We start from the raw sequence: 23,775 nt of genomic DNA on the forward strand, positions 1-23,775 counted from the left end.
CTCGATTCGGTCGAAAAAGTTCTGAACTGTCTAATGCAATTACTCTACACGCTCAGATTAAATGCATTTCCATTCATTTGCACTCATTTGCACGTGCGTGTTTAGTTCTCAGACAGATCGTGATGACCAATGCTTAATTATATCCTTTCGAGCGTTGCTGTTTATAATTATTATATGTCGGCAACTTGTATGGCTGTGAGAGATGGCTAGGAACTGCGTATTGTTGCGCATGCTGATTTCTGCGAGGTTACCCGATTAATTAAATATGCATACTGTTACTCTCGTTTCAATCTCTTTTCTTTTCCAAAACATGAATTGTTTCAGACTGCACCGCGAATGCAGTTGCAGGCTGCTCTTCACTTTACCGGACTCAAAATTTGTGCCTTTAACCTATAAATTATGATGTATTCGGTATGCAATCCAGTAGATTTGTACCCGGAGCGGCTGCAAATCGAAGTTCCGATCCTGTAGGATCAATGGTTCAGGAGTTATGCTTGCTTAAAGTTGAGCAATCTGCAGTGTCTTTGACAGGGAAGCCGCCATATTGGTTTGTAGTGACGGTTGTGCTTACCGAGCAGAATCATAATTAGTTGGTTGGTGATTAGGTCGGGGAGGGGGCGGCAAGGACCGGCGGCTTTTGCCTGTCAAAAACACTGTAGATTGCTCAACTTTAAGCAAGCATAACTCCTGAATCATTGATCCTACAGGATCGAAACTTCGATCTGCAGCCGCCCCGGGTACAAATCTACTGCATTACTTACCAAATACGTCATAATTTATAGGAGAAAGGCACAAATTTTGAGTCCGGTCAAATAAAGTTTACCCCAGTTGCATCTTATGCGATATTGTAACTTCTAGTAACTGCGACCAATTGCAATTTTTCTCAAAATTGTTTTTCGCGTCACGTAGTAAACTAATTGTTGTAACTTCTAGAAAACAAACATCCAAGTCGTATGGTTCGATACTAAAAATGTTATCGTCTTTTAATTGGAGCCCATACACTTTCGCAGCAAAATGTAAAGATAAAATTTGTCTGCATAAGTATTCGTGAAATTTCATTGAGTTTACAAAGATAAGTATGCAATACGTAAAAAATTTGAACTACATATATCGCAGATAGCATCCCTAAAAAATCTTTGGAAATGTTCCATCCGTGAATTTTTTATTTCCGTTTTTATCAGTCTGAGGTGTATTTGCATCGCGCACGCAGGGGCAAGGTTATAATGGCCGAATATTGCTGTGACTGTACTACTGTAAACGCATGTGCGTCTCGTTGCGCGAACGAGAAAATGCGTTTGAATCATTGCAGTTCTATGTGGAGCTCATAAATGGGAAAAACCGTAACAGCTTTGAAAACAATAGAGTCAAAGGAAAGGTGACAGGGCCACCACGGGTCCGAGAAAAATCAATGGCGATCTTAATTACACGACGCGACGACGCGATGTCGAGCCGCGTTAATTGCCGTGTCAATTGGAAAAGCGAGATAAAGACATTTCTATTAACTGGCTGTTGCTCGTTGGCTGTACGGGGCATCGTTCCGATGCCCACCTACCGGCATTATGTACGTTTATATTATAATGACCCAACCTCTTTGTCCTGCAAACAGGCTCGTGACATTTTCGACCCGCAAAATTCGATATTTTCCACGATATTATCGCCGTATCATCAGATAGCAGTGACTTATCGATAATCGATAGCACCGTCCCCACACATTGTAGCACAGGGTGTTACAGGGGAGGGTGATCTCGATTTCTCGATGCAGGACACCGCGAATATTCGTTTCGAATTACAGGGAAAATTCGGATTCGAGGATGCACTTTTTATGTGGTGGAATAGCCGAATCGAGTCTGTGTCTTTCACCCATAATGCTTCTAGTCGCGTGTTCAAGGCATGCTGGTTCCACGAAATACGGAATATACGGAGGTATCCTGGTGATCTATATCCAAAAAATCAATTTGTGCTTTTTCTGTAACTGCAAGCGTCGTATGCAATATTTCTTTGAATTCGCACAATTAACGTGGTCATAGGCATTAGAAGAATGTAACTCAAATTTGTTTTATCTTTTGGTTCGAAAAAGAACTATAACTATAAGACTATAACTACATTCATACTGAATTAATGAACAATCACATTTTTTTTTTCGATCCATGTTTTCCAAAACACATAAAACATATAAAAAATATATAATTCAGGTAATATTGATTATTTTTACTTAAAAAAAATCACACACGTACTTAAAATCCCACTAAATATGTGTGTAAAATCCTAATGCAAACGGTTCGATAGCTTCCCTGAAAAGATTGCTAAAAATTCGTGCAGAAGCGGCATCGAAAAGTACCTCATCAAATGAGATTGAATATGAAACCGTGTTCAGACTAACTCCATTATTTATACTTGGAAAAGATCACACATGTACTTCAAGTGTAGATAAAAATGTGCGCAAAATCCTAATGCTAAAACGGTATCGAAAAGTACCTCAACAAATGAGATTAAATATAAAACTATGTTTAGACTAACTCGATTATTTGTACTTGGAAAAGATCACACATGTACTTCAAGTGTAGATAAAAATGTGGGTAAAATCCTAATGCAAAAACGGTATCGAAAAGTACCTCAACAAATGAGATTAAATATAAAACTGTGTTTGGACTAACTTGATTATTTGTACTTGGAAAAGATCACACATGTACTTCAAATGCAGATAAAAATGTGTGTAAAATCCTAATGCAAAAGGTTCGATAGCTTTCCTGAAAAATTGCTAAAAACTCGAGCAAAAGCCTTATCGAAAGTACCTCAACAAATGAGATTAAATATAAAACTGTGTTTAGACTAACTCGATTATTTGTACTTGGAAAATATCACACATGTACTTCAAGTGCAAATAAATATGTGTGTAAAATCCTAATGCAAAAGCGGTCTCGAAATCCAGTGTACCACACCGAGGGAGACTGAATATAAGACTGTGTCCTAAGATGGAACTGACCTGATTTGAACTTATTCGACGGTACAGAGAGGTCGAGAAAGGACCGGGACCAGGAAAAGGGTAGCTACTTGTTGATTCCGCGCGGCGATCATGCGACTCATCGCGGGAAACGAGAGGAGCGATTCCGGACCGATTCGAGCAGGTTCGACCAGTCCCTCAGGACAGCGAGAAGGTTGTCAAAGTTGATCCTCTCGGCCCTGTTCGCTCGAGGTAATTAAAGAGACCGGAGACGCGCGCGAATACCTGGAAACTCGGCCGAGACGAAGATCCAATTGCAGTCTCGCGCTTTGGTCAACCTGCAAAATGCAGGAATCTTCTTTGCTCGGATATGTCTTGCATTTTCTTTAGACACGAAAATTTAGTCCAACTTGCAGGACTAATTAACACTGGGACTTCTGGTCTTGTTTGACACTACTGTCTTGGCCAATTGCAACTTCGTTCTAATCTCGAATTTGTTACTTTTTCTGAAGAAAATTGGTTTTGGTTTGATTCTTTAGAAATGCCTCTACGAAATTATGGTGCGTGTAGAATACGTGACTCTCATATTAACAATCGATTGTAACTTCGTTCTAAATTCGAATTTGTTATTTTTCCTGTAGGAAATTGATCTACTTTTGGAAGAATGATTCTTTAGAAACGCCTCTGTAAAATTATGGTGGGTGTAGAAATTAATACGTGACTCTCATTAGCAGGCAATTCCAATTTCGTTTTAAACTCGAATTGGTTACTTTTTCCGAAGGAAATTGATCGCTTTTCGAAGAGTGCTTCAGAAACGTTTCTGCGAAATCGTAGTGGGTGTAGAAATTAATTCGTGACTGTCGTCGACAACCAATTGCAATTTCGTTTTAAACTCGAATTTGTTGCCTGGGTTGTGATTCTTTCTGCTGGGAAGAAAATTGATCTTTTATCGAAAAATGGTTTCGCACCGGCTAATTTCAGGGTACATTCGGGCATCGATAACTTTGAAAAGAATATTGTAAATAAATGTGTAAATAATTCGTGGGTCAGACAAGGATTAAACATTCCTCCGCGGACGCGAAAAATCGTGTCGGATAAGTTCGATCTTGTATCCTTCGGAAATAGTCTGTGAACTTTATGGAATATTAACGAAAATTTAACAAAGTAGAGACATCAGTTTCTAGAATAGCACACGATGTATTATGCACGCGCTGACCGGAAATGAAAATCGACTGTCTCCTCTCTGGAAGAAATAAAACCTGGACAAAAGTTCGATTAACTCTGTATTTAAAAAGTTTCTGGAAGATTTCCAACCTAAATAGCGGATCGTGGACGTCGTTGAAGCATGACGTACGGAACCCGCTGGCCAATGGGGGCTAAGGAAATTCCACTCGGGAGATATCACCCCTTTAGGTCGATTCTACCGAAAGAAAAACCTCCCTTCCCAATTGTTCTCTCTCTTCAATTGTTCTCGACAACGCGGCAATTAATGTACCATTAACATTCCCCACGTGTTACAGTCGAATTCGGGAAGAATCTTTCGCTGGAAATTGAACACGAACGTTGCTCCAATTTCATTCGCAAAACTCAAATGAATACGACTATTTGTTGTAATGAAATGTGCATCTATTGTGCTCTTTACGGACAGCAACTTATGTTTTTAAATTTGGCTGTAGAAAATGATAGAAGTTAACCGAATAATTTTTATTAGAATCGGACAACTTTGCTCGGATTTAATCGATAAAATTTGAACAGCTATTTCCTAAGTATCGTAAGTAGACTGCGGATCTTTGTGCAAAATAAAATTATTCTGCATCGATCGTGGGAAGCAGTAAATAAATAAAAATTCATTTCAACCCTTAACAGTCTCTTTACGTTGAAAGCAACAATATTCTTAGATTTTTTATAATTTTCACTGTTCTCTGTTTCACAAAGTTGCGGAGCATTTTTACCAGATTAAATCAACTTGAAACACCTGTGCAACATGACACGTTCGCACCTTCTTTTGCGCGCGAACGGAACCTCGAGACACCCGTAACCGCATTGATGATCTCTCAGTACACAGAGAGCTGGAAACACCTTTTCCATGGTCGAAATTATTTTAGCGTTATTTCAACTTTATATGAAAGAAGTCCCACGTCTAACAATTCCGAACATTTTTTAGAAGCCTAAAGCTTGAATTTTTTATAAACATTGCGGCATTTGCGGATTAAATAATGCTCCGAAACCAGTTAAACAATGAAAAAATATATATATTATAATATAATCAGTTGTTTCGCTTTGATTTTCCGAATTTTGTCTTCCGAGTGACGTCTCCGCCCACATAATTATCTGTACAAAATCGTCAATATTTCGAAGTATTGGAAGCATAGAAAAACTCGTTGAAAACATGAAAATTGAGAAATTCAATAAACGAGTTTCCAGCCCACTGAGCAGCCGCCGATCGCGCACGAGGTCCTACGCGTTTCATCACGGCTCCCGAGCCCGCGCGAAATCTTCGAAACCGCCAATTGACCCAACTTCCGATGTATCCAAATCAAGCGTAACTTAGTCGCGGAGCCGGAGATTAGCCGTGACAGTGTTCCGATGGGAACAGAACGCGTGGAATTACTCACCGGATCATAATCGGCGTAGTCTATGTTGTCTGTGCTTCGTTTTTCGAGGGCTCGTTGCCCTATGCTGCCGGCGATGATCGGCACCATTGCCACAACCACCAACGGAATCACACCGTTACCCATTTGCGAGTTTTTGTATCTCTCTTCGTTTTTCTCTTCCGTACGTCCACCTGTCTGTCTGTTTCTTCTTCTCGTTTCGTCTTCTGTTTATCTTCTCGATCTTCGTCGATCCTTCCGGCGAGGCTCGGCAGGATCGGCCCACCCCTCGTGCTACTCGATCTCTTCTGCAGCCCACTTCTGAATCTCCCTCCGATGATCTATCGTCTTCCGGGTGTTCTCCGGAGCGGACGGTGAAAGAGTTGATGAATATATCGATGGGAGTTTCGTTGCGGTGTTTCTTCTTCGGCGGGTTCGCGCAGCAGGATCCGACTCGAGGAGGATCCAACAAGGATTCAGGAGACCGATCTCACGTCCGGCAGGACAGCTGACTATTCGAGGAAGACGAAGGACGTGCTCTCGAGGACGCAATGTGACGCTTCGAGCGGCAAACGCTCTCCTATATACTACTTACTTCGGCGTGTACGCGTGCTCCACGCTACGCAGGCGCTGCCCATTTCCGCCCGCGAAACCAACCGTTGCTTCCTCGACCATCGATGCGTCATCGAACTACCTTTGTCCCTTTCCCTTTGGCCCTGATCATCAGGAAACATCTGCGAACGACGTCTCATTTTCTTCCGATCCTCCAAAGTCCAGAGAATTTTGCGTTCCTAGGACTCTTTCAACACATCGGCTGCCGAATTATCATCCGCCAAAAATCTCACAATGTCAAAGTAATTTGGTCATTGCAATGAACAGTAAAATGTTGAAGCTTAACGCACGAATTACTTCTTGAACTCTTTTAGGACAAAGAATTGTGCCACCTACGTTAGAAATATGTTACTATCACGTGCTATCACGTTACGTACAGGGGAACTAATAATTGGGAGAAGAAAGACATTTCTATTTCGCCTCTGTGTCTTGCAAATATTTTTTTATTTTGCATAAGGATCAGAGCAGTTTAAGGGCTACTCTTTCCTACCTTTGGTGTGATTGATGGATCAAGGTCATCCTTTGACTGAATGATGACAGTTTTTTGTCATAGACAATTTCGTCTTCACACGACTCTTTTCAAACTTGTCGTTCCCTCGCCCTGAATTTTAAGGGCGCCTTTCATCCATTATAAATACCGATTCCTCGTATCTTGTAATTTTGCTTTTTAGAGATGTCCATTCCTCGCCCCGAATTTTAACACTAATTGTAAACCGCGCGGAGCTGGGGAAAATAGTATTTTAAATAGTAAATAATAGATAATCCTATTTATTTTAAAGTATGTATACAACTGTGACAATAAAATTATTTTATTTGATGCAGTAACTTTTGAAAATAAAATAATTTATTTGAGGCAGTAATTTTTTTGAGAACAGTATTTTATTTGAAGAATATTGCAGATACTTGTATTTTGTCTTTATTTTCAATTTCAATTTTAAATATTATTGCTGAAAATAATGGTTCGAATTCAATACATTTGGTAAATCTTTTCTTAACGATAAGAGATAGACTGTGTGTTTATGCGGTTTCTCAGAGTATTATTTTTTATTTCGTGTTTCTGACTGTTAAAATAGAAATATTTTATTTTCGAAATTGTATATCTTATTTAAAATACTATTTTTTTTAAGTAAAATAAAATCTAAAATATTAAATAGTATTTGAAATATTTGTTTCGCCAAATAATGCCTACCTCTGCACTAAACCTACTGAGCCTTAAAAGCAACTGACACCCACACACACACGCACGCTCACACATGTTCCCTTATAAAAATGACAAGATTGATTTTATTTAGACTTTGTGCAGCTCCTATTGTATTATATACGCTCCACTAAAGATATCTACACAATCAAAATCCTGTTGAAATTATTTTCATTATATCAATAATCGTAAAATAAAAAATCTGGAACCGGTCATTTTGACCGGTGACGGTAGGTTTAGAGTTAAGGGCCCCTTTCATCCCTTCGGCACGAGTGATATTTAAACAAAAGTATAATCTCTAAGACTTCTGCTGAACATCGCTGGTTCCTTAGGAATGTACTGTAACGATTTTAGAGGTGTAGACAGTTCAAGGATCTTTTCGTACTGATCTTTTCCTCACCTTCTGTTTCAAGAGTTTCATCCCTTCGGTATGGATGTTCAAACAAAGGTGTATTGGTTGCTTGCAGAGAGCATTGGTGAAAGTTTTTCCTCGTTCCTAAACGATTTTACAGATCCAGACAATCCTGCCATTTCAAGTGTACTTTCGAAGTTGGTTTTTCGTGCTCTATCCCTGATCTGTAGGGTCTCTTTCATTCCTCTGGCATACATGATGTAAATATGATCATATATGATCTAAAGTATGCTTTTCCAGGTCGATGCTGAATCTGCTGATTCCTTGTAGGAAGCTTCGCTTCGTACATATCTTGTTCCTCAGGCAATTTTGGGGCTTTGGAAAATATTACAGTCCATTTTTAGATTTGAATTTACGTTCCTCGCTCCCAATTTTCACGTCGCTTTCTAAAAATGACAAGATGGAATTTATTCCGATTCCCCGCCATTTTTATTGAGGTATATGTACTTCAACAATTTCCTTCGAAGGCATCTCTGTAAGTTCAGCAATTGTAAAATAAGAAACCGGCTATTTAGTGTTAATGAACTTAACCCTTAGTACTCGAATGGCGACTATGAGGTCCCATTAAAAATTGCTATAGCAGGCGAAAATGTGCGGAAAGTTTCTTCAAAATTTAATTTAATTTAAGTTTCATTTTTGAGTGGAGAGGAAAATGGAGATCCTAAACGGCCACCGACAACAGCATTGAGCAACCGTGTTCTCCTTGTATTATACATAGTAAATACTTTAACTTGAGGGAGAAACTTTCCAGCGAGGCTTTCCGTACGATGGGCCCCGGAGAAAACTGTGCAACACGATACTTATTATGGGCAACTTCGATAAACCATAATCTCGCGTTCCGAGAAAAATTATTTTTCTTCTTCTGCGGATATCGGAGTGTGGGAGAGGAAAGAAATCTTTTAAAGGTTTCAAATCAGAAAAAGATAATGCGTTTGTGATAAAAACCTGTGTTGGACATCGTGTAACAATAATCGTTTTGTACCGCATTGAGAATAACGCGAAGGGTTAAATGAAAAATTCGTGGAATTCGGAGGCGAAGAGGGTTGAGGAAAATTAATTACTCCGCGGGTAGCAGGCGGCAAAAACAGGTTGCGGGTTTCGCTTGCACGGTTGATCGCGGTTGCAAACTTCCTTAGAGATCGGCGCATCAAAGTTCCCGAGAGTCTTTTCTTCCTCTGCGGCGAGCATCGCTAATTAAAGTTCGCGAACCTCGAACCATCAGCGACGACTTCGACCGATTTGTCGCTGATCTTCGCTGACTTCGAACAGCGCTCGGAGACTCAATCGTGCTGAAACGTGCCTAATTGGATAACTAATTGGCAAATCCGGCTACAAAGACGCACAGTGTGACTTTCGATCATTTAAGGGCATTAAATTCTTAATAATGTTGTTTCTTTTTTTACCACGCTTATATTAGCTTGCCGAGTTGTTGTTGTATGCGTCAAATCTTGTGATCGAATTTTAAACCACTTCCCGATGAGCTACAGACTTGAAACTGTAAACATCGCTTAGAACTGGATGACAATGCAATATTAAAAACCAAATTTAAAAAGAACTGTGAGTCTAGGAGAGAAAAAATTTGAAAAAAAGAGATGTCGTCTCTCGGAGTCATCCCCTCTTTCTATTTCGCGTATTTCCATATCTTGCGTTTCTATATCTTACTATTTCACACCAGTATTACTATATCTTGCGTTCCATTTAAAAAAGACCAAAAAGTAGAAAGTAAAAAAATATGTAAAAAAAACTAAAATGCACTAAAAAGGAGAAAATAATTTTTTTAGACATTGGTCACTATAAATAAAAGCGTGGATCGCCCACAAAGATTACGTCAATATAGTTTAGCGCTCCACGCTTTTATTTATGGTCACTGATGTCTAAAAAAAATTATTTTCTCCTTTTTAGTGCATTTTCATGTAAGCGTGGTTTTTAAAAAGTTTTTTTTCATATACTTTTTTTATTTCTTATCTGAATGCGATGAAAAGTTAAAAACTATAGTGATTCTGGATTACGGAGGTATTGCTGTCAAGGTAAGAGTAAATACGAAATTTTTAAGAAATGTTCAATTTCAAAATTAAATTTAATGTCAACTTTATTGCCTTAGTGACGCGAACTCAACAATACGTTCAATGAATAGAATTATCGTATTCTTTTGATGTATTTTAGTATTTTTCCATGGAGAATTTAACGTTCTCTGTAGTTCCGTCATCGTCCGTGAAACATACTGCATAAAGTGTTCAGAGTGAACCATTTAATTGGAAACACCTAAATAATAGATTGCGTAAAAATTAATTATCCTCGTTTTACTTATTTGAATTAGCCTCGTTCTCGTCACGGTTTGGACAGGTGTAACAGGGTTTTGAACGATGCAATTTTCCGGACAACGAGCAGAGGAGGTAGTCCTCATCGCAGGCCGATTACGAAGTCGCCGATTAGCCGATTAAGGGAATTCCAACTTCCGGTCTCGGGAGTTTTGGAAAGTTTCGTTCTCCGGGTAATAGGATCTTGATCTTCAGTTGGAGTTTTCACTCTCGCCCTCCCGCCGCGCTGCCCTTTGACCTTTTATTCGCTTGGGACCGCCCTCTGTTCATAATATTGTGCTGCTCCTCGAATGATTACGCTTTCGACTCGAGACCGACTTCTAGTTTCATCCACTTCTACTGTTTCCTTCTTTCCTGTTGAAACGGCGTGGCGACGTCGTTGGAAGTCGTCGAGCATTTGGCGCAGCACATTTCTCATCATCGTGAGTTTTAAATTACAAGAATCCAGTGAGTTAAAATTGGTTCAAGTGAGTTGGACATTTTTGGGAAGATAGATGGATTAGTTTCCTACAGAATAAATAAATGAATGGATCCAAGCACGGTTTAGAATATAACAGCTTTTTCAGAATTGAACCAAATGATTTAAGCAGGGAGTTAAGGAGGTAGACTCGTTTTTCCAGGATTGCAAGGGATGGGCCTTCTCATTTCTTGATAATGCAAAGATGGGGTTTTTCAGTAGTCCAAAGTGCTAGATAAAAGATTAATCTATAGGCCGCAATCACTCTCAAAAATCCTATTTACCACGTTTTTATTAGCCCGCTTTCTTGTCTGTCTGTTCGGTAAAAATTTTGCAATTGATTTTAAAATAACTTCCCGTTGAGCTAGAGAGCTGAAATTTTAAACATAGCTTAGAATTGAATCACAATGCAATATTTAAAAAAAATTTTTTTAAAAAGCCTATGCGTTTAGGAGATACAGACTATTAAATTTCACCGTTACACTTCCCCGAGCGACGCTTGGTAGTAGGTGATCGCGTTCAGCGATTTCCACTTCGCGCTACAGCGCTCCCTACTTCACTACGCATTCCCACTCTGACTCACCCCCACTCCACTGACCTGCTTCGCACCGAAGGAGCTCAGTGTGCGTTCGCGCTCCGTGCGATGTTCACAAAGCTACCACGTATTATCTAATATATAAAGTAGATGGTGACACGGTTACAAGGATATTAATTAAAAAAAGCAAAAATCGCTAATATAACGAAAATAACTCAAAAAATTGCGTATAAGGAGATTGTATCGAATTTGTCCACTTTGCGCCGCCCGCCCGGTTGCGAGGGCGTGTCGAAGGAACGCCACGAGCAGCTAGTTTTACTATAATGTTCGTTTATCAAGCGAAAGAACAGTTACACCGAGATTCTCTGTCAACCTTTATCTTTGACATTTTACCACGGCGTTTGTTTTCTTATTTTTTGTTTGTTATCTTTGTTTGTTATCTCATCAAAATGTTCAAAATCGATTGAAAAATTTCACACACACAAGACTAAAAAGTATAATAGAATATAATTATTTCAATAAAAAAAAAATTTTAATGTACCACGTTTTTAAGACGGACGAAGAAGCATAGAATAATTTTTCCTAGCCCCATACAGGTAGTCCTGAAAATTTGTGACTGTGAATTTTGAATAGCTATGAAAATACTTGCAAGATTTAAAACGAAAAACGTGGAGCGCATGCAATAGATAATTCATGCATGAATAAGTCACTAACAATTTTATTGCACTGCAAATGATATGAACTGTTGTGTGAGTTTTCTCAACATCAGTTACTCTCTACACTCCTTACTATATTATCTTGCGTAATAAGTTGCAGATTGCGCTTTTCGATTTTTCAACTCGATCTAATATTTCTTTTCAAGACAAAGTGCCTCTATGCTTTAATAACGAACAGACAGACAAGAAAGCGAGTTAACATCGCATTGTCATCCAGTTCTGAGGTATGTTTAAAGTTTCAAGTCTCATCGGGAAGTTAGTTTAAAATCAATTGCAAAATTGGTACCGAACAGACAAACAGACTGATAAGAAAGCGAGTTAATCAAACGTGGTAAAATAGAATATTTGAGGGCGAGATTGATCCTAGATTGATCTTTCATCTTGCGCTTTGGACTACTGGTAAGGCGCATCCCGCACTCTTGCAATTCTGGATACGAGCCTCTACCCCCTTCATGATCTTGTGCTTGAAGCGTTGATATAATTCGAATAGTGGCAAATACATACAGTCATAGTCGAGAAAATCCGTGGCAGTGAAAAGGCGGAAAAGTGGCGTAAACGTGATTAGTCGGTATTCGGAGAAGTAGAAGAGAGAAAGAAAGGAAGCGCGGTAGGGCGCTGGATGGGGTCGCAGATAGGGTTGCGCCTTGGATAATCGAGTTCTCTTCAGTTCGCCAGAAACTCGCGCGGAAATGTCTCTCTCCATGGGGCGAACAAACGAAGAAACTTCACGCCATGAGTTTGAATGGGGAAGCGATGGAAGAAGAACTGGACGAAGAAGAAGGGGAGTAAGGGGTGTAAAAATGATTTCGAAGAAGCCGTGCACTATCTTGATTGCAGGAAGATAGGGGATGAATGATTTAATACCTGCGATTGCTGTTTCAATTCGCCTGATGAGTCGGACGGACGCACGTCTTTTCAAGTTCTGTGTCGAGGGAAAGACGAAGAAGCACAGAAAAGAAGTGGGTATCCATTCGTCACTGCGCAGAGTTATTAGTCGTTAATTATAGCCGGCGCGGAACGGCGCGTGACACCGGAAGACGGTTATAATTAAATCCATCCGTTTCCCCTCGGCAAACCACCTGTCGCATTCCCGATTCCCCTCGGGATACGAGGCTCGTTTGTTTCTCCTCGTTCCGTGGAGCAGAGAAAAACACGAGACGCGGACAAATGCGTCGACGGGTTAACGTCGAACCTGCCTGCATCTGAAGAAACCGATGCGGGAAGCCTGGTTTATTGTTCAAGACCCGATTGTGGATCGCGTGGAAACTGTAGCCGTTCAGTTTGGATAATTCCGTGAAACGGATTATGTAGTTGATTCCCACGGGCAGATTTCTACGTTCTTATAGCTGGAAGTCGCTGCTCAACTCAATTCTTTGATTAATTTAATCACGCCATCATACTATCAAGTTATGTACTTAAAAGTTAGAGAACGGAAAGAAGTGGTTGCTCGACAAAATTTGCGGGTTTCGAGTTGATTTAGGGAAACACGGAGCCAGACCGCCCCCGCAACAAATATTGTGCGGCTCATCGAGCAATTAGTACCTCCGGTGGCGGCCATTAATTAGCTAATGACGGTCGAACGAACCGTGATTCGTTCCCGCTTTGAAACAACACGCGCGCACCGCGAGCTGCGGTTCCTCGTCGGCGAGCTTGCTCTCCAAATTGTTTTCCGTGTTGTTCACCGCGCAATTATAGTTCGCAACGGATCCAAACGCTCCTCAAAACGCTTCCACCTTTCTCACTTGGTCAAATCAATTTGCTCTCGATTTTATTCGATCGATCCACAAATGTACAATTCGAGTGGGCGTGGCTTCGTTGCTCCGAACTTCGATTAAGTCGGGACAGTGTTCCAAGCTAACGCATCTTCACGCTTGTCGTTAATTTTAATTGGCATTTCAGAGGAAACGATGGTACAGAGGAACGGGTAGGAGATTATTTATGTTGTTCTTTCACGGTGTGGAATATTTTCAGTGGGCGTGGCTTGATTGCTCTGGAGGTCTATGCAAGTACTTGTTTCTAATTTTGTTTTACAATACGGTACCATTGCTTTTGTTCCTTCCCAATGTGGTGTGCTTTCAGGGGGCGTGGCTTTGACGGAGTCCACGCAGTGCTCTATAGAGTATCGATACCAAAGCTTGCTTTACAACAATGCTTTAATTCAAGAACATACATATAAGAGAGACATAAATATTAAACATTGTACGTGCAAAGAAAACAGATAAAACATCACTTGTTTCGTTCCCTGTTGAATGGGCGTGGCTTGATTGCTCTGGAGGTCTATGTTAGTACTTGTTTCTAATTTTGTTTTACAATACGGTACCATTGCTTTTGTTCCTTCCCAATGTGGTGTGCTTTCAGGGGGCGTGGCTTTGACAGAGTCCACGCAGTGCTCTATAGAGTATCGATACCAAAGCCTGCTTTACAACAATGCTTTAACTTAAGAACATAAAAGAGACATAAATATTAAACATTGTACGCGCAAAGAAAACAGATAAAACATCACTTGTTTCGTTCCCTGTTGAATGGGCGTGGCTTCGTTGCTCTTGGCGGAGCCACAGCAATGCTCCACGAGTCAATAGGTGCCCCAGACTGTCTAGAGAGCTAAAAATCGCAAGATAATGGTACCAAGTCACTGTCCCGCGAAATATGCTGGGATTCGCGCTCGAATCCGCTCGAGAAGGGCAAGCTAAGCGGCGTTTAACGAGCCGGCTGCACGCACTAATGGGACGCTTACGACCGCGACGATGGACCGTATAAAACCCCGAGAACGATGGAATGCTTCTTGACTCCGACGCGGCGGGTCGAAGCTTTTACCCGCCGCGCAGCAGGTCGCCCTCCCCCGCCCTCGTCCGACTCTACTAAAATTTTACAATGTACCAACGAAAAAAAGGCAGAGAGTCGGAGGTAAAGGAAAACGGAACGAGCCCTCGACGAACCTCGTAATCCGTTTAACCCCGTTTCGGTGGCGGACGATTTACCGCTAGTCTACGATCCACATTCAATGAAGCACAGTTTGCGTCACCTTTTCGTGGTACTGGATCCTATTTAATAAATTGCAGACATCATTTGTGATTACTGGAATCTGGTCTGATTTGTCTTAGGTGTTAATGTACGACGAATTATAAACAAATAGACACGGTGTTCAGAGTCGAGAAGTTTACACCGTCAAGACCGATGACGCCACGGTACGTCAAGCTTGGATCGAGACGAAGAGCCGGCTTCCGAACGATCGCGTGCAAAAGATTGATTGAAAATCGTGTAGACAATGTTGCTGGAAGGAGTGGGGATCGTGTTCCACGTTTCTACCTGGAAAATGGCCGGTCAGGTAAACGATAAGATCCAAGGACAGCTCAGTTGTTCCGCGAACGCTAACCAGTACGGACATTACCGGTGCCGCGCGTCAATGAACCGCGTTCGTGTTGTTCCGTTTTTCTGTTATTTCTGTCTCTCTGATGTCGTATCGCGACTGTATACAGGGTGTCTTAAAATTCCTTCAACATCCGGAAATGGGAGGTTCCTGGGATCATTTGCAGCAACATTTTCCTTTGCAAAAATGGCGTCCGCGGCTTCGTTAAGGAGTTATTAACGAAAAACCACGGACCAATCGGAGCGCGAACTGGCTTGACGCGCCAACTGTCAATTGGCCGACTGTGCCAACACGCGTCTAGGTCGCGCTCTGATTGGTTCGTGTTTTTCGCTAATAACTCGTTAACGAAGCCGCGGACGCCGTTTTTGCAAAGGAACATGTTGCCTCGGATGATCTCGTGAACCTCTCATTCCGGGTGTTGAAGGAATTTTGAGACAGCCTGTATCGATTGTGCAACATGTTTACGGAGGTGGCCTTATAAAAAGAAAGCGTGGAGGGAAACTTAGAAATGTGAGTAACGAAGTATGTAATGAATAGTAGCGACAATACGTAGAGAATTATTGTTGAATTAATTGATGTCGAACTTTTTATATTTTCTTTACCGTTCTCCGATAATTTCCTTTTAAAGACTAACAGTATTGATTAGTCGAAGCACTTTGGTTTTGATATTTTCGATAAAGAGTTAGAAGAGCACGTGTACGGAGCCTCAACTTGCATTACGACAACCGATCGAATTTCGTTACCGGCTTGTAAATGTTTACGTAAATTTACCGTTAGCGAGATGCAGCAGTTCGTAACAATCTTCGTGAATATTTGATTGCTTTCGAAGGGATCGTGAAAATATTCGACGACATCGGAACGGAACGAGACTCTATAAAATTTCATTGCCCGGTATTAAACACAGATTTTTCACAAGATGGTTTAGTTACGATCGCAGTAAGGGTAAATGTAGAGATACGGGAAAGAGTCGAGGAGAAATGGTTCCGTTCGGCGAGTCGTTCACGAAATCGCTGAAAGATGAAGGATGTGGTTGTGAGGTACAAGGTTTAATCCCGTGAACAGATTTTTATCGACGCTCGTTTCGGGGACGCGCAAAAGGGGGACGAGTAGGCGGGGAGAAAACGAGAGGCAAGAGAGGGAGAGACGATGAGAAGCGTTTCGCGACACTGGAAGTCGATCAACGAACTGGCTGGGACGGGCCCTGTAATGGGAACTAGCCCTAAAGGTTTCTCTGGTAGCACTCAACCACCTACTGCGATCTTCTAGCCCACCATTTTGCCGTTTACGATGCGATCTCGCGACTTCCTGTTAACCTACGTTCGATCCCCGGCAAATTATACTTCGTCCCGTTAATAACAATCGGGGCGATCGAATAGAAATATTCGCGAGCCACATCGTTGTTCATCCAAATTAACAAAAAATCGGCCTCCCATTCGCCTCGGGTAAGCAAAGTGATGCGACAGAAATTCGATAGCTCACATTGAATTTCCCAAAGTATTTAAATATTTTAAATAACTTTTTTCTGGTAGTTTTATATTCGACCTGTCCTATAAAAAAATTGCAAGCCGAAATAATGGCCACGAGGGTACGGAAAAAAATCGAATATCGGATCTTATTGAAAGAAAATTTTTTCTAGATAAAGTAACCCTTAATAAGTTAACCCTTTCGGTCATGAATTATTTATTCCTGGAAGAAAAGTCATGGTTTTGCTAAGCAGTTCTTTGAATTACATTATGATTTCTTTTTATGTCCTGATATGAGGACGCCATGACCGAAAGGGTTAATAAATGCATTAGGAAAATATTCTGACTCTACAATTTTTCCTGTAATGTCCAAAACAACGGCTATATGTTCGGGTGAGGAATTATTTATAATTACGGTGGTAATGATAGAAATTCTTCGAAGTCTTTGTTTAATTTTGTGGATTCGCTGGTGAAAAAACAGCGATTTTGACGGGAAACGGCTGATTTTATCGACAGAGAGTAACAGGTGTCTCCCGGGCGGAGCTTGCGAGATTAGCCGCCGAGAGCGAGGTTCGATAAACTACCTATCGAGGATCGAAACTGTGCGATACGGGGATTACCGACGCGATTCCGGCGCACTATGCTGGCTGGCGCACTCTACGACACCGATCTTCTTCCCCGTGATCAATGTTTCACCCGAAGCCTCGTTTTTTACCAACGAGTACCTCGGAAGACCTGCTTGAAAGCTCCTCGCCGCGATCATTCCCTTGAGAACAGTTTCTCTAAAGCGCTTCGAACGTTGCTGGTTCGCTTGAACTTTTCATGTGGGTTTTCCCCTAACGCGCCTCGTAACAGGTTTACAAATGCCGTGGTTAAGAAAACATGGAAGTTTTCGAATTTCTGCTCGATGTCGTCGCTTTAAATTTCGCGCTATATTTTATTCGTGAGGATTGGAGCTGCACTTTTCAACGCGTGGTTAGTAAAAAATTGTAAATCGTAAAAGACATCTCTTCTTTATAATTTAAGATAACTCTTCCTAATGGGAGGAATCGATAATTTTTTTTTGTTGTTAACGGTGCACGTGTGAACGTAGTAAATTTTTAAAAATACGTGCTTCCAGCGTTGCGCATTTTAATTATTCAACGTTAATGTCGTTCGAACGATTACTTTTATTTCATGGAATCCTTCAGGCGGTCGAGCTGGCAGTCAGCGTGTCAAACACGCTTCTGCTGTTTCTCGCAGTCGACGCAGAAGCTTTTCATTCCCTCGAAAGATCCGGAGTCTAATAAATAACGAGGCGATCGTCCGATCGTTTAATTTCCGTGGCGGAGCTGCGAGCAGTTTTACGGGAAAACTCGAGAAACGGGAACGCCGTCAAAGAGTCGAACGAAACTCTGCTGATGGTGGAACCCTTTCTCAGGAAGAAGGGGATCCAATTTCACGAGGGACGAGGGGCTTTGACAGGGACACTCTTTGCGTCCGTGGATCGATCCCTCGGGATCGAATCGGAACGAAACTCTGCCTCGTTAGCCGGATAATTACTGTGCTCGTTGTTCGCCTGTTTTTCGCCCGTTTTTCTTCCGTTGCTCAAACGCCTCTTTAATTTCGCCACCGGCGGAAAACCGAGACGCTATGCTCGCCGATCGATCGGTTTCCTTGGTAAAGAAATGTCGGTTGGCCGCTCGATTTTTGCGATACCCACGTCGCGCGACACCGACAACCGAGATTTCTATTTCAGCCGAGTGACGCAAGTTGTTGTTACACCTTTCTGCGAATGAAAAATTGTCTGCGCCCGGATGCGCCAAACGGGAATTAAATTGAAATCTGTTTCCACTTTTGTTGGTCCCGATAGGTCGGAAACAATGCTCTCCTACATTTCATATTCCACCTACTCATTCGCGTCATAACCACAGTTCATCAGTTTACATGTCACGTAATTTTTATTCGCTTATGTATAGTATATTTAATGTAGTCTAACGTGCACACACGATTCTTTATCATCGTAGACGCACACGTTCCGAAAGATAGAATTTTAAAGAATTGTTTGTCTTTAACATTTATATTCAGGAGTCGTTGTCGGTTTATCGAGGATGTTATTTCTCGAAAATGGCCTCGGAAATAGGCGCACAAGCTGCTTCCGCTTTCGAGGGATGGTACTTGCTTCCGCATGCATTGCTTCTGCCCCATATATCAGCTGCTTATCAATAAACAAAATCGAAACTAATAAAGGGTCTTCCATCAAGAAGTTGTTGTTAGGAAAATTGTAAAAAATTGTTAATTGTAAAGAAAAACCTAAGAAGACCCTATATTAGGGAGCTGGAACATTTTCCCAGAATTCTCGTCGGTAATATTTCTTTCTTCTGCTACTACCTAGCACGCACACGGACCGGAACCGCGTTTGATGAAACGGAGAAAAGAAATACTAATTTTCACACGTTGGATTCTGTGCACGTGTAATTAGTTCGTTTTTTTTTCGAGCGGCCATCTAATCACGCTGTGTCTAATTCAGCCAGAGGCCACGGGTTAATTAACTTCCACGGTGATCTTTGTTCACCGACAGATTTGCGTAACGACTTTATTAGCCGTCGTCGCTTCTTTTTAGCGTGGTGCTCGCGTAACGACGGTCATCGTCAGTGTCACGTAACGATTCTTGCAGGCGAGATACAACGTTTACGCGGCTTTATTATCGAGAAGTAATTGTCTCGTCCCTACGAGTCGCCAGGACGATCCTCGATAACTTCTTCTTTGTTGTTCTCCTACAACGAACGGTCACGTTCTCGCGTCGTGTCGTGCCGGCCTGTAATCGTCGGCCGCGTTCCAGTGAAACTCGAGTGCAAAATTGCTCGGCCAAATGGCAAAGATTTTTCCAAAGTTGACAACGGTAGAAGACTAGCGACACGTTAGAACGTCAGCTGGGAGATCACAGATGGTGTTCTTCCCAATCATGTTCGTTGAATGTCCTCTAATTTGATTTTTACAGTAGCTTCACCATGGAACATCCACCATGGAACACTGGTATTGTGTTACAAAATGATTTAGAAGATTATATGAAGAATAAATTAATTTGTTCATTTAAGTTAGATATCATCATACTCCATCTTGTTTAGTTTCTACCATTTCACTGAAAGTTTCCATCCACGTGAGGCTGCTATTGTCCAACGAAATGGTATAAATTATAGTAAATTGGCAACGTAGAGGACTAGCACTGTGTCGGAACACAAGTTAGAGGATCACAGATATTGTTCTTCCCAGTTAGATCGTCGAATTCTATCTAGTTCGATTTCTAACAATTCACCGAAAGTTTCCATCCACGTGGGTTTCCTATAAGCCCAACGAAATGCTAAAAATTTTTAAAATTAGCACCGTGTGTCAGAACGCGAATTAGATATGTTGTTCTTCGTAGTCCGTTCGCCGAATTCCATTCAGTTTGATTCAGAGTTGGGCAAAAATTTCATCAGCGATTGACGAATAACTTTCTACTTCAATCGTTAATCGCAATTAACAATTAACCTTCTACTTTAGTCGTTAATTGCGATCAACGATTACATTCCTTCCTACATTTCTTTTTTTAATCAACGATTGACGATTAACTTCATCAATCGATTGAATCAATCGTCTATTTTTCGATGATTTCTTCTTTTAATCAACGATTGACGATTAACTTCATCAATCGATTGAATCAATCGTCTATTTTGCGATGATTTATTCTTTTAATCAACGATTGACGATTAACTTCATCAATCGATTGAACCAATCGCCGATTTTTCAATGATTACCTTTTTTAATCGTACAATCTTGATTAAAATTTTGATGGATTAATGCCCAACGCTGGTTTGATTTATGCGGTCAGTTCGGTCGACGAGCGTTCGCCTTTCTGGCTTGCGATCGAAACGTTAGAACGCATTGTCCGACGTTCGTTGTCTGACTGCACGTCGATCTATTCCACTGCGATCCCAAGACAGGAATTCAGGGAGCTCTCGTCTCCCTCTCACTCTCTCATCATTGACAACGACTCGATCGTTTCAAGGACACGATGCCTTGAAAGATAGCGAGAATTGTATTCGAATTTGCTAGGGAGTGGCTCCTCCGCGTCTTAGATACGGGACGAGTCTTTGTCGGGAGATAGAGATCTCATAGTGACAGACCTCATCGAGAATGCGTTGTTTCTGTCAGAGAAGTTTGAAATTCCCATTGGAATTTCAGAGCCACAGAGTCGGAAGGCGATATTCTCTCTCCTGAAAAATGCGGTCAGAGAATCACAACTAAACTGAACTGAACCGGTAGACTCTTTCGTTTTCTTCTTGGAATCGCGAGCGAAAATTAGAATAAAAATCTGACACGTTGTAGACATCGCGGTGTGCACGACAGAATTTTTTTCCGAATTTTTTGTTGTACATTCTCATTGTAAAAAATTAATGTAACCGAAGGAAGTTATTTTATTTCATTTCTGTTGGTTGATCTGGATCCAGATTTAGGGGATGACTCTGGCCTTCACTTTGGTCCAGGTGACATTTCTTTTGGAACGACGTTTTAACTATGAACGTGCTGTGTTCGTGAAAGATTGATAGCGACGGACTCGGATGCGTCGCGGCGCTCGCGTAAAACTCGAACGAAGTTCTGGAAATGAATTTTCAAACATGTTTATCTCCAAAACAGCTTAAACGTGACACCCCTTAAAATGAACGTTGGAAGAATGTCGCAAAGAAATAAAATTGAATAATTTTGGATGCATCTTTACAATCTCAATATCCATAAATTAAGCATTATATAGTAAATAATATAAACCTTGTATTAAATATATTTTTAATATTGCTTTAATTGGTTAGCTATTTGATACATTTATTACAAGAATGGGTGGATGTCGACACATTTCAAACAGTAGAAAAGTTTAAAGAATTTAAGATTATTAAGAGAGAAATAAATCTCCTATTTGGTTCCTGTGTCTTACAATTAACGCAAATAATTTTTACTTTGCAGAAGCATCCGCAGTCTATTCATTAGCAACATGGTACAATTTTCAACGAATTTTAATTTAATTTAATTTAAGATTGCTGGCATTAGGAAATGGCACGGTGAGCACGATTCCGTGTAATTTTCGATCGAACGATACCTTCTCTCGAGCGTAAGAGATTTGATTCTAACATCGAAGCGTCGATCAGAGTGACGCATCGGTTCTATCGCGTTTCACGGTCGTCGACGAGCAGATTACAGCTCCCAACGGCTGATGGCCAGTCTCTGTCGAGCCGATTACCTATCGTCGACTATCGATTACCGTCTATGTTCCGGTCTGCCAACAGAACGATCGCACAAAATCAATTCCCGAACGTTATCTAGCCAGTCGCGAGCTGGAAGCGCTCGAAACGCCGCTGCTTCGAATTGAGCAAACTTGACGTTGACATGTTGTCTTCCTGTTTCATCATTTATTAACGGGCATCATTGCATTTTACGAGCAACGTCGAATTAAACTGCAATATTTTCAGTGTCCCGCATTGCGTATCCTATACGAACTTAATTTTTAATTCCGTTGCGAATTGATGGTGACATTTCCGAACCGTTAATTTATTCCGTAAGAGGAGAAATGTAACGTCCTTGCGGAAATAACAAGAATTTTAAAACTCTTTTAATATTAAACGATTTTTGGAACATTATGAATATTTAAATATTTTGCATATATTAAATTTTTATACCGAAAAACGCACCGGTTTTATATTACGCCAACAGACTCTCTGCCACCACGGATCTCTATCGAAAAACACGATCACGTTTTATACATTTATACTTAGTTAGTATTGCTTACCACGACTCTGTGCACATTTCGAATCAATTCGAACAATTTCACGTTGATACTAGCACACCAATAAATCGTTCGACCGTGTTCGACCGGTCGCGGTTTTGACGTCAGAGACTTTTACCACGGTTGCTTCTCATTTATTGCTATTGTGTTTATGCATCGAATACAGCGGAAAGCTTTCGAACACTACGTTTCCGATTTTTGAAGAATTTTTGATATTCGCGCTGGTTTAATTTCGCGGAGAATAATCGTACAACGAGAAATCTGTAGGCGTTTCAATGCTTGCACTTTCGTAACCTATCGTTTGATTTCTCCGAAAATATTTTTACACGATACGGTTAATTGAAACCATTGAACTGAAAATACATTTTTCCTCGAATGGATTGAAACGTCTATAAAAAATTTGCGGAATTTTATCGTGACCGAATCCACCATGGATTTAAAGATTCAAGGCTCCCCATTGCAACGAGCCCTTAAAAATCGGTGTGCAATTTTTTCTTCACCGTTTTATGGATCAGGAACGACGAACCAGTTCGGTCGTAATCATTAGCGCAAACTTGCCGGCACACCTTCCATTCGAAGTTCGATAAAACGACTAGAAAAAATCATACATCAATTTTCAAGGTGTCGTTGTAAAGAGGAAGCTTCAGTCTTCGAATTCGTGTCTTTGAATTTCATAGTTTCATTCACGAAAAAAATTTTTCAAAGTTTCCACAGACGATCGAATGTGTAGCATTTTCGAGAAAAAAAACAGGTCTCCAGTTTCTCGCGCGTTACATCGTGAAAAAACATGCTAGAATAAACTGAACAACGCGGAATGAATCTAGAGGTTTCCAGCTTTAAAATGAGTTAAAGTCATTCATTCATTGTGGTGCGATAATTCTTTACGAAATTATCACATGTTAAGTGTAGTCATTTTTAAATGAAAGTCAGTTTTAAATGAAATAAAATATTTAATATTCACTTGCTATTGCAATTTGTCGAAATTACAAGGAAAAATACCAGGAAAATGTAAAAAATACGGTTTCTAGATCGGTATCAATGGTACACATTCTGAAGATTTCGTCAAAATGTTGGCAAACACTTCGAAACACAATTTTGTATACTTCCTGTATGAAGTCTGAATATAATTAAAAACGGTACCGAATTTATTTGCACAGCTAGTGTCAATGAAACAGAGGTTTGTCCGTCGACGGCAATCATCGACACGGAAATCGATTGGCGAATTAATGCGAAGCTGGTCGAACGGATGCGCAAAGGTGGGCGAGGCAGTAGAGCGAACCCGATTCGCACCTGTTTGCGTGAAATTCCGCGCGCGTCGATGGACTGGATCGGTCGCGTGTCATGGTAATTCAACGAAGACAGTTGACGGTG

The 23,775-nt window shown here is 40.9% G+C and overlaps 2 protein-coding genes across 4 annotated transcripts in view; one reads left to right on the forward strand and one right to left on the reverse strand.

Moving 5' to 3' along the window:
• Positions 1-6,102, reverse strand: part of LOC143213928 (uncharacterized) — a 30,525-nt gene extending 24,423 nt beyond the window's left edge. The window contains exon 1 of one of the 2 annotated variants that reach the window (XM_076434296.1): positions 5,557-6,102. In XM_076434296.1, coding sequence (XP_076290411.1) covers positions 5,557-5,679 — 123 coding nt within the window. In that variant the 5' untranslated portion in view covers positions 5,680-6,102. The remainder of the gene's footprint in view (positions 1-5,556) is intronic. The other variant, XM_076434295.1, reaches the window with a different exon arrangement.
• LOC143213929 (prohormone-1) overlaps positions 1-23,775 on the forward strand; it is a 121,615-nt gene that overhangs the window by 64,929 nt on the left and 32,911 nt on the right. The window lies entirely within an intron of this gene.

This window comes from Lasioglossum baleicum, chromosome 12, assembly GCF_051020765.1.
Source record: "Lasioglossum baleicum chromosome 12, iyLasBale1, whole genome shotgun sequence".
Classification (NCBI taxonomy): domain Eukaryota; kingdom Metazoa; phylum Arthropoda; class Insecta; order Hymenoptera; family Halictidae; genus Lasioglossum; species Lasioglossum baleicum.